The 11,787-nt window shown below is 51.9% G+C and overlaps 1 protein-coding gene across 1 annotated transcript; it reads right to left on the minus strand.

Annotated features, from left to right (window-relative positions):
• Window positions 1-419: 419 nt before the first annotated feature.
• On the minus strand, window positions 420-1,409 carry LOC309685848 (olfactory receptor 14A16-like; the record flags this gene model as incomplete). Its single annotated transcript, XM_082501551.1, has 1 exon — window positions 420-1,409. The coding sequence occupies one exon, from the start codon at window positions 1,407-1,409 to the stop codon at window positions 420-422; it is 990 nt and encodes a 329-aa protein (XP_082357677.1).
• Window positions 1,410-11,787: the final 10,378 nt, after the last annotated feature.

An 11,787-nucleotide genomic window follows, 5' to 3' on the forward strand; every position in this document is an offset into this window, starting at 1 on the left:
CTCCATCTTAACATGAGGAGAAACTTCTTTCCTTTGAGGGTGGCAGAGCACTGGCACAGGCTGCCCAGAGAGGTGGGGGAGTCTCCCACTCTGGAGACATTCCAAACCCGCCTGGAAGCCGTCCTGTGCCACTGCTGTAGGTGCCCCTGCTCTGGCAGTGGAGTTAGACTAGATGCTCTCCAGAGGTCCCTTCCAACCCTGACCATTCTGTGATTCTGTGATCCTTATGCACATGAGGTCTTTGGGTCCAGGAAAAGAAAAAAAAAAAAAAAAAAACAACAAAAAAAACAAGCATGAGAACAAGAACAGTAACATCAAGGTATATAATAAAAAAACAGAATGAAAAAAAAAAAAAAAACAAAACAAAACAATAAAACAATAAGAAAAGCAGTAAGGTAAAATGAACAATTGAAGAAAAGTTAGTCCTGGTCTTTGCTGTAATACTGTGGGAGCCCTTGTGGGATAATGGGCACCATATTAATTGTGAGTAGATTGTATTGCAATAATTTGTACAGGGCATCCTTGATTTCCTTGTTCCTCATGCTGTAGATGAGGGGGTTCACTGCTGGAGGCACCACCGAGTACAGAAATGACACAAGAAGATCCAGGGGTGGGGAGGAGATGGAGGTGGGCTTCAGGTGAGCAAATACAGCAGTGCTGATAAACAGGGAGACCACGGCCAAGTGAGGGAGGCACGTGGAAAAGGCTTTGTGCCGTCCCTGCTCAGAGGGCATCCTCAGCACCGCCCTGAAGATCTGCACATAGGACACCACAATGAAAACAAAACACCCAAAACCTAAGAAAGAACTTAATACAAGAAGCCCAACTTCCCTGAGGTAGGAGTGTGAGCAGGAGAGCTTGAGGATGTGGGGGATTTCACAGAAGAACTGGTCCACGGCATTGCCCTGGCAGAGGGGCAGTGAAAATGTATTGGCCGTGTGCAGCACAGCATTGAGGAACCCACTGCCCCAGGCAGCTGCTGCCATGCGGACACAAGCTCTGCTGCCCAGGAGGGTCCCGTAGTGCAGGGGATGGCAGATGGCAACGTAGCGGTCATAGGCCATGACTGTGAGAAGAGAAAACTCTGCTCCAAGAAGGAAGAAAAGCATAAAAACCTGTGCAGCACATCCTACGTAGGAGATGGCCCTGGTGTTCCAGAGGGAATTGGCCATGGCTTTGGGGACAATGGTGGAGATGGAGCCCAGGTCCAGAACAGAGAGGTTGAGGAGGAAGAAATACATGGGAGTGTGGAGGCGGTGGTCGCAGGTGATGGCGGTGATGATGAGGCCGTTTCCCAGGAGGGCAGCCAGGTAGATGCCCAGGAAGAGCCCGAAGGTCAAGAGCTGCAGCTCCCGTGTGTCTGCGAACTCCATGAGGAGGAAGTGGGTGATGGAGCTGCTGTTGGACATTAGTTATTTCTTTTATGGGGGCTCTGTTAAAGGAAGGAAAAGACAGGAAAAAATCAGGACAGAATTCTATGAGCCCATATACTCCATTTTTCATAGATATCACCCCCAGTTGAAATGCATTTTTTATCTCTGGGTGGTGCTGGCTGAGTGTGGTGTGAGGAGCAGCACCTCTGCCCCTGTGCTGCTGAGGAGTCAGCCCTGCTCTGCTGCAGTGGGTACAAGGGAGCTGCTCTGTGACAGCTCCAACCGTCACAAGGGGTGTCAGATGTAATCCACCTGTAATGGAAAAGTTCAATATTTGCACTCATGGCTCTCCAGAGGGTGGGCTGCAGAGCAGAGGGTTAGCATGTCCTTATAAATTTTTGCCTGTGCTTTTTATTTTCCATGATAACATCTCATGAATGTAGAAATCCTCATTTTGATGACTAATCATGTTACGATTCTTCAGACGGGACAGACGAGTTCAGCTCTCTTTGGCTTAAAGCAGAGTCAGCAGAGCTGCACTGTCCATCGGGGTTTTGCCCATCTGCCCTCTGCTTTTGTTTCATCTGCCTTCAAGATGACTCCACACACAAACTACTTTTTAAAAAATACCAAACAGCTGAACTCATATGGGATGAGGGGAGAACTGGTTGAGAGGGCAGATCTGCAATCTCTTCCCTGTCCCAGTGCAGAGATGGAGCTGTGATGGAGAGAGCAGGACACCACCCCTCCCCGAGAGAAGCAAAGCACTCTGAGAGGAGACTGCCCACCCCCGAGGAAAGGCTCAGCACTCCCCAGGACCCGACGGCAGCGCTGTGCCTTGCTGGGGGCAGCTCGCAAGCCCCACAGGACCGGCAGAGCAGGCAGTCGGGGTGCCGCAGAGGAGATGATGTGAAGAGAGAGTGCGCTCAGGTCCCAGCAGACAGCGCCCAGCAGACACCTCCATGGAGGAGCCCAGGAGAGCTGGCTGAAGGCAGCCTCCCCCCGGGCGTGTTGGCAGTTTCCCCCCGGCCCTTGCCCCTGTCTCTGCTGCCTGGGGCTGTCCCTGCCAGGAGCTGTTGCTCTGTGCCCAGGTCTCCCCCTGCCAGTGCCCCAGAGCCCATCCCACCTGCTGTGTGCTCAGCTCTGCCCTGCAGCCCCCTCCCAGCAGCAGGGCACTGCCCAGGGCCACCTCCCTCTGTGCGGGTCCTGAGGAGTGGAGCAGATCCAGCCTGATGCTGCAGGCAAAGGGGATGCTGGCGCTGTCTGTGGGTAGAGGAGTGAGTGCAGGCACTTGATGAGGTTTGTGGCAGATCTGCTGATCCCTCAGTGTCACAGTGACAGCTCCTTTCCTTTAGGAGAAAGCTGCGAGCACAGAGCCTGGAAAGGTCTTTGTCTTTAAGGTAGCCCCTGCCTTGACTTTCCCCTTGCAGTGCTGCCTCTGCCAATGTTCTGGGGGTGGTCAGCAGCTGTGAGCAGCCGTGACCCATGCAGCACCCTCTCAACAATAGAAAGACCCTGCCCTGACAGGGGTCACTCCTTCCTCCCACAGCTTCTCCCCACAGCACCTCCGTGGGAGCTCCCCGGGCAGGCGCAGAGCTGACCCTGGCAGGCGGCAGAGTCCCTGCCCCGGCACACAGCCCCCGGGGTGCAGGGACCCTGCTGGCAAGGACAGCCCTGCCCACCCCTGCCTGCATGCCTATCTTCAAAACCCCGGAGCCATCCCTGGGAGAAGGCAGCTGTCCGTCATTGTCCCTCTGAAGGTGCAGCAGGACATCCATGCTCTGAAGCACATCCTCCTGCTCCACACCAGACAAGCCAGGAGAGCCGTCCTGACAGCTCCTATCAGCCATGGCATGTGCCAGCTCTAGGAGACACTGCCAGGAACTCATCTGCATTGCCCCACAGCCAGAGACTTACCATGTGAAAGGCTGTGAAGGTTTGTCCCCCGGTGAGCTCTCTCCTGTCCTCCCACCCCAGACTGCCTTTACCTTTCTTCTCTTCTCTTCTCTACCCTTGCTGCCTGCAGGCAGTGCCCTCAGCCCTGCTGCGCTGTGCAGAGGAGCTGCTCCTGGGCAGAGCTGTCTCTCTGCAGCGCTGCCCGCTTGCCAGGAGCTCCCTCCGGCCCAGCTCAGCAGCAGAGGACCAGCCCATGGTGGCACTCTCTCTGTCCCCTCAGAGATGTCCCTGGGGCTCCAGGGGAACCTGCTGGGAAACAAGCTGAAGTCATCACTGATGTTCCCTCCCTCAGCTGGGGAGAGAAACTTCTATCCAGCAGTTTCTGTTCTCAGTCAGAGAAAGACTGAGGTCCAAGAATACCTTTTTTGTTGTTTGTTTTGTTCTCTAATAAGAGAGAACGCACAGACAATGCCAGGGAGAAATCTCCTTTTCCTCTTTGGAGGGAAGGGATTCAGCTGAGTCAATGGAGGCTTCTCAGCCTGGGTTTGTAGTCCCTGGGGCTACAAGAGGAGTTAGCTCCATCCCATGCCCACCACAAACCCCCAGCAGGTGGCATTCCTCTGGCCTCACTTCACATGGGCACAAGAGCAGCTCCTGCATGAGAGCTCCTGGTCTCAGCTCACTTGTGAATGAGTGGAGAGGGAGGGCAGGAGGAAGATGTTTGGACACAGACACCTGGGGACATCTGTGGTGCCAGAGGTAACCAAGAGGCATGTTGGGAACTGCAAGCTCTATTGGAGCAGTTCAGAGAGACAGGGCAGCATCTGGGGGCATCTTGGTGGAGGCTGGAGGGAAATCCCTTTGGCCAACTTCAATGACAGAAGGTGTCCACGTGGAGGACATGTGCCCCTGCAACTCTTCCTTCTGCCCAGGGCAGCCCATAGAGGGATTCAGCTGACCAAATGGAGTCGTGCGGCTCCATTAAGAGAGTTAAGTCTCTCTCTTCTCCATCAGTTGTCTTTTCCACATGTCCCTGGAGTAGAATGGCAGGTGTCTCACGTGCATCCCTTCATTGCCTGACCTAATTCAGGGCAGCTGAACCTCAATTTAGTTTACAAATTCAGGGCTGTAGTGGTAGGGGAGGTGCCAGGGCTCTCCAGCACAACTGCATGTGCCTGACAGGGACAGCCGAGGTCCTGTACAGGAACCCTGTCCCCATCCAGCCTGGCTGTGTGACAGCCATCACCCAGAGCATCTCAGACAGAGTGGGTGCATTTGGGCAACTGACTGAATCCCACACCTGCACTGGCACAAGCTCTGTCCCTTCTCTCTCCAGAGAAACTGGGCAGCGCCTGAACAGCAAGCACATGACACCAGGGTCTCCTCTCATGCTCCTTCACTCTCAAACCATGCTGGTTCTTCTCTCCTGAATTGTTTAGCCATCCCCTTGATGATGCAGTCATGGATCAGGCCAATGATTTTCACAGTGGGCCTGAATCACAGCATGTTCACACCAAGGACATTTTCAACACCATCTTGTTCTTCCTCACACCAGCTTCATCTCCACCACAGAGTTTGCTCCCTTTGTGTGCACCTCATTTCCTCTTCACACTGCCCTTTGCCATCCACTCTACCAGGTCTCTGCTCTGAAGCAAATCCTTTGCGCAACTGAGGCCTTGGGGCCTTGGAAGCAGGTCTTGTGAGTCTGCTCTCAGCCCAAGTGTGCCACAGCTCAGGTGCCGCAGCCCAGCCATGCCCCAGGGCCTTCAGCCTGGGCACAGAGAGGAGGGGCTGGAGCTGTGTGTGCCATCTCTTCATTCCACTTGGAGGGAAGAAGAGCTGAGGGGTGTTGGGACATCTCCCATGACTGGGGTGCTGTGATGGGTGGGTGCAGGATGATCAGGAGGCCAGAAATTTTGAGAGAGGCTTGCCCTCAGGGTGAAGGACCTGCTTAGATTTGTGGAGCTCCTCTAGGTGATAAATAAACTGGGTGAACCAGTAAGGGTCAGAAAAGAGACTGGTAAGGGTTACATTGTGGTGGGAGACAACAAACCTATTTACATCACCCTGTCAACTTTAATTGCCCTGGCATTCACTGGAAGGGGACCACAACTGCATGCAAACTGTCCTGGAGGCTTCTCGAGAATATTGGTCAAGACACAGCTGAGGACCCCAGTCTTCATAGCACAGCTGCCAGATCGGCCAACAATGGTAATGCTCATCTGCATCTGTTAATTTCCATGAAGGTAGAGCTGGACATGGACGTCTAAAGAATGTCAGTTTTGGCTATCATGTCCATGAAATAGTGGGGCCTGTCCCCCCAGAGGGAAGGAGAATAGAAGAGTGTAGATGCTAGACCTCAGACGAGCAGTCTTTGTCCTCGTCTTGTGACTTTTAGTCGGGGAGCCCATGTGAGCAGCACAGAAGGGCAGCAGAGCTCAGTATACCTCATCTGCAAGGACAGCATGTGTCAAGTATGAGAGTGTAGTCATACCAATAGTCAGAAAAAAACAAGCCCAGCTGTCAGGAGAGGAGCTTGGGGAAACAGAAAATTCATGGGGAAGCTCTATAGAGAAAATGAAGCATGCGAGATGAGGAGGCATGTGTTAAAACAAAGGAAGAATTCAGAAATATGGTTGGTTTTAGAAAAGCCACAGGTCCTCTAGAGCTGACACTTGCACGGAAGTTCAAGGGCATAAGGATGAGCTGTTACTACTCCAGGAACTTTGAAAGAAGAATTGAACATCGTGTGTGACCACTGCTGAATTTGGTAAGAGCATGTGTAGATCCAAGTTTTTCTGTGTTCTCTTCTCTCCTCCTTCTTCACCAGCAAGGCCTCCCAGTTCCATGTGCCTAAGAGGCAAAACCCCATGCAAAACCCAGCAGTGGATGGAGATCAAGTCTGGGGATACTTAGCTAAGGTCAACCCTTAGTAGTCCATTGGACCAGATGGGATGAATCTAAAGATGTTGGGAGAGCAGCCCAATGTCACAAGAGGGCTGCTGTGATACATTTTGGAAGGTCATCATGACGGAAGAATCCACACGCATTGTCGGGAAGTCACAGGCATTGGCAAAGCCCCAAAAACCACAGTGCTGGCAGGAAGGAAGCAGGCACAGCGTGCAGCTGTGGTGGGGACGGCCAAAGGCCTTGGTGGGGCTTTGACACCCAAACAGAACTGAGAGCCTTGTCTGCTCAGCTATGGCTTCTGTCTCTCCCACTGTGCGCCATGAGAGGACACCAGATTCTGACAGCTCCAGTGCATTTTTTCTCCTCACCTGCCCTCCACAGAGCCTGGGACGTGCGCTACTGCTGATCTGCACCTGGTGTTACACATTCCCACATTGCATTGCCCCCAGGAAGTGACCAGAGTATTTCAAGAGGCCAAGGATACCCCTTCCCAGGGCTGGGCTCTGGGCTTGACCATTCTCCTTGGTGAAGCACATCAAGGGTTTTCACAGGGGTCTTCACATTTAAATTTCCTCCTGTACCAAGTGCCTTCGACTTCCTGCTTTACAAGTCCCCAGAGACAGGTGCTTTGTCTGCTCATTCCCTCCATGGTCTCTTCAGTGAGGGACGTCAGCAGGGCCTGCCAACACCCTCAGAAACCTCCAGGTTTGCTGCTTCTCCAGAAGCTTGGTCAGTCTTTCAGGATCTGCAGTTCAGGAACTCGGCACCAGAGGGCTCATTCCCACATAAAACACCCGAAGGAACCAAGTCGGGGCCTAAATTTCCTTTAGTCTTCAGGTCTGATGTGGCTCATTAAAGAGATTTTGGGAGTGTAGTCAAAGTGAAAAGATGTCAAAGCAGAGAGACAAAGGGAAGAAAAGGTTTGATTTTAACTAGCCCCTTTGGCATTAATGCCAATGCGTTTGGCTTAGAGGAATGACTTCAAGTAGAGTCGGCACCACCCAGAGCCATATGGATGGACTGGCACAGCCCCCGCACCATCCCTTGCAGGAGGCACCCCCCCTCTCCTAGGCTGAGGCATGCATTCAAGATGCAAACCTCTGCAGTGCCCACTTGTCACAGGCCTCCCGGCAGAGGCTGACTCATTCCCCATGACCCTCCAAGCCTGCATCAGCTCATTGGGCTTTTGCTCCCCAGCACGGCAACTCTCCAGCCCATGGCAGCTTTGGCTTTGACACCCTCCCTCCATGCTGGGCCAAGGGTTCCCAGTTCCTCCTTGGCAGCTGCCCCTGCTTCCACCTCCTGCCTGCTGCCTTTTGGCCCTGGCGCTCACTCACTTTACACCAGCAGCCTCCTCAGAGGGATGTTTCTCTTCATGGCTATTCAGAGAGATCCTTCCTGCTCTTGGAGGAGGCTGTCCTGTAAGGCCTATGAGATTTCCTGAGCTCCTTCACCCTTCAGAGCTGCTTCCCAGGGCACCGCTTGTGTCAGTCTCCCACGCACGTCAAAGTCGTCTTCTCTGGAGCCTGCCCATCTGTGCTCAGCTGCAGGCCTTCCTCACTCAACTTTGGCACCTGGGACACCACTATTTGCTGGTCACGACAGCCAAGGCTCACACGGATGATCACATCCTGACCAGCTCTTCCATGTTGGCCAGTACCTGGGCTAGGTGAGCATCACCCTTCCTGGCCCACCTGGCAGCTGTGTTAAGAAGTCATCCCAAGATCCTCCAGACTGTTGGCACCCTGTTGCTTTGCCTGGCCACTGAATGCCAGGATACTTACGGTTCTTCATGGGAACCTGCTCATGAACCTGGAGACTTCTCTGGGTAGATGTCAGAAGAGTTTCAAAGGTCCCTTATGGAGGCTGAGTGCCTTTCTTGCTGGGATCATCACAGAGCAGCACCTCCTGGTGAAAAAACACCCTTGGATGCAAACTCTCTGGTCCTACGCACTGGTAAGTGTGCAGTTGGCTCATGTGAACCCTGGCTTGTTCCCCATCCACTGCTGGTTGTTCTCCTCCGGAATCCAGCCTCAAAGCACAAAGGCCTGGGAGACCTTGCTGGTGGTTACTGAGGAAAAGAGGACATCAAGTATCTCAGATCTATCTACACCTACTCCTACTAAATTCAGCAGTGCTGCTACATTATCCCTTGGGCTTCTTTAACTGTTCCCGAAGTAGCAAAAGCTCATCTTGGTGCACTGGAATTCTTTTTGAGTTTCAATTGAGTTTTGATGTGGACCATTGCTGGGCCTGGATGATGCTCTCCTTTAGGACAAGATGTATCCGGGCACACTGTTCAAGTTATTGGTCTTTTCATTGACTGTATCACCAAGGGAGTGAGTGAAGATGCCTGTGCGATGTGCTTCATGTCCATGCAATGTGTGCCGCTGTGGGATAGAGAAGGGTCAGACCTTGCCTCTGAACAGACCTGGTGACTGATGCCTCTGACTGATGCCTCTGAGTGACGGCATCAGACAACAGAACAGACACCAAATAGCACTCTCTGCGATGCTGTCTGGGGCATCTGTGATGCATCCACCCTGAATGGGAACTGTTTTCTCATAGGTCCCGTGTGGTCCATGCCAGGCTTGTCATCTCATGTAGCTCTCTGGGCCCAGGTTTGAACATGAAATTGAGTAGCTGCCCTGAATTCTGTCAGGCAATGTGGGGCTGAACAGGGGAACAATGCCATTATTGTCACTGCAGATCTCTATGATTAGAGAGAGAACACAGAAAGGAATATAGGAGTTCTCTATCATAGGTTCTATGATTCTGTGGTTCTGTGAAAGGGCGGTCGATTGGAAGCTTGATGAACACCTGGGGTCAGAAGGTTGTGTCCAGAGATACGCAATCCAGCTAGAGGTCATTTACTACGTCTGTACGTGGGGAGTCGACACTGGGACCAACACTCTTTAACAACTTGGTTAATGGCCTGGATGGTGGGGCAGAGTTCACCCTCAGCGGGTTGCAGATGATATGAAACTGAGAGGAGCTGCTGCTACACAAGATGGTTGTGCTGCCCTTCTGAGGGACCTCAGCAGGCTGGAGAAAGGAGCAGAGGGGAACTTCACCGAGTTCAACAAGGGGAAATACCCAGGCAGCAGTAACACCATTCAGCAGTACATGTTGTAAAATCATAGAATCATAGAATTGCTGAGGTTGGAAGGGACCTTTAAGGTCATCAAGTCCAACCATTACCCTACCCTGACAAAAAACACTTCAAAACCATGTCCCTAAGTACAACATCTACTCTTTTTTTAATCACCTCCAGGGATAGTGAATCCACCGCCTCCCTGGGCAGCCTAATGCAATGTTTAATAACCCGTTCAGTGAAAAAGTGTTTCCTAATATTCAATCTAAACCTCCCCTGACATAACTTGAACCCATTTCCTCTGGTCCTACCACTTGTCACCAGGGAGAAGAGGTCAGCCCCCACCTCTCTACAACCTCCTTTCAGGTAGTTGTAGAGGGTGATAAGGTCTCCCCTCAGCCTCCTCCATGCTAAACAACCCAAATTCCCTCAGTCGTTCCTCATAAGATTTGTCCTCCAGACCCCTCACCAGTTTCGTTGCCTTTCTCTGGACATGCTACAACACCTCAATGTCCTTCTTGTAGTGAGGGCCCCAAAACTGAACGCAGTACTCGAGGTGGGGTCTCACTGGGCCGAGTACAGGGGGATGATCACCTCCCTAGTCCTGCTCACCAAACCATTCTTGATACAGGCCAGGATGCCATTGGCCTTCTTGGTCACCTGCGCACACTGCCGGCTCATATTCAACTGTCTGTCCACCAACACCCCCAGGTAATTTTCTGCCGGGCAGCTTTCCAGACACTCCGCCCCCATCCTGTAGTTCTGCATGGGGCTGTTGTGACCCAAGTGCAGAACCCGGCACTTGGCCTTGTTGAACCTCACACCATTGGCCTCGACCCATCAGTTCAGCCTGTCCAGATCCCTCTGCAGAGCCAACCTACCCTCAAGCAGATCAGCACGCCCCCCCAGTTTAATGTCATCTGCGAACTTTCTGAGGGTGCATTCAATCCCCTCATCCAGATCATTGATAAAGATATTAAAGAGAACCGGCCCCAGCACCGAGCCCTGGGGTATACCACTGGATTGAACTCCATTTACCACCACTCTCTGGACATGGCCATCCAGATGGTTTTTTACCCAGCGAAGATTACACCTGTCCAGGCCATGAGCAGCCAATTTCTCCAGGAGAATGCTGTGGGAAACGGTGTCAAAATCTTTGCTAAAATCCAGGTAGATTACATCCACAGCTTTTCCCTCATCCGCTCATCCAGCTCATCAAGAGCGCATCTCCAGAAATCGAGAAGAGCACAGAGGCACAGTGGCAGATGGAATCCCCAATTACAGACTCCTGAGGAAGGAACATCTCAGCTCAGCTCCTTCCAGAGCTGCCCTGGAACAGCCATCAGCCCTAGGTGTGAAACCCAACAAGATGAATCAAAGAGAGCAGCTGTCTGGATCACCATTTGGACTACGGGGATTGTTGCCTAGGGCTGTAGGACACATTATGGGTACGCTTCTTTTGATGCAGCCCAGGATGTGGTTGGCTTTCTGGGCTGCAAGTGCACATGCCCCACTATGTCCCAGTATGTAGCCTCAGCAAGTCCATGCTGACTGCATTTGGACACATTCTTCTCTTTTTGGTGCCCAGAAATGTCATAAAAGAGGACAATGACTCATGGCACACTCCTCAGCAATCTGAGTTTGAACAGCCAGTGGTTCCCTGAGTTGCACTTTTGGCCTTGGTCAAATTTGGGTCCAACACTTGATTGTCCTCTCTCACGAGACTTCTACCAATCCAATGGCCTTTCAAAAATTATATTCCACAGAAGTATAGATCTTCCCCTGTGACTTCATTGCCACTATTCTGCCTGTTAATAAAGTGGTTTGAATGTCTCTCATCTTTCAGACCTGTATCACCTGTTTATATACAATGACCATTTCTAAAGTCAGCTTTTCAGATGCAGACTGTCCCGACAAAGGCCTTTTCTATTGCACTCCACTTTTCTCCTGCCCTTCCTCTTTGGTCATTCAGATTCCTGTCACCTATCCAGCTGCTGCTTTGAGCTTCAGGGAGTTACAAGTTTGCCTGTCTTTCAGTTGTCTAATTATCTCCTTTAGCCAACTCTGTAACTACGTTTATATCTCTCTTTTTGTACCTGTCCATCTAAAGCATTTCTGATAAGATCATCCCTTGTAGCAAAGCAACCTCATTAGAGGCAGCTTGTCCTGAGCATCTGGTTGCAGAGGGTGTTTTATTGTTTATCAAACTTGATCATGCTTTACTTTTCTCTGCTTGCGAAGAGGAAAACTCCTCCTGTGCCTGGGTGCAGCCAGGTCTCTGAGGAGCGCAGGAGGGAGATGGTGCAATGGAGCTGTAACACCCAGCTGCAGACTTCAGTGGAGAAGTCTGAGGTAAGGAAAAGTGATGCAAATCCCAGTTGGCCAATGACAGGGATGGGGAGGACAGGGAGGTGAGGAGCAAAGCTGTCCATACAGTCTCAGACCTCAGGGGACTGCTTTTCCTGGCTGCCCGGACCTCCTGAGGAGACCCTCTGCATCAATATCAACTGCTGA

The sequence above is a fragment of the Vanellus vanellus genome (genome assembly GCF_965231255.1).
Source record: "Vanellus vanellus genome assembly, contig: HAP1_SCAFFOLD_89, whole genome shotgun sequence".
In the NCBI taxonomy this organism is placed as follows: domain Eukaryota; kingdom Metazoa; phylum Chordata; class Aves; order Charadriiformes; family Charadriidae; genus Vanellus; species Vanellus vanellus.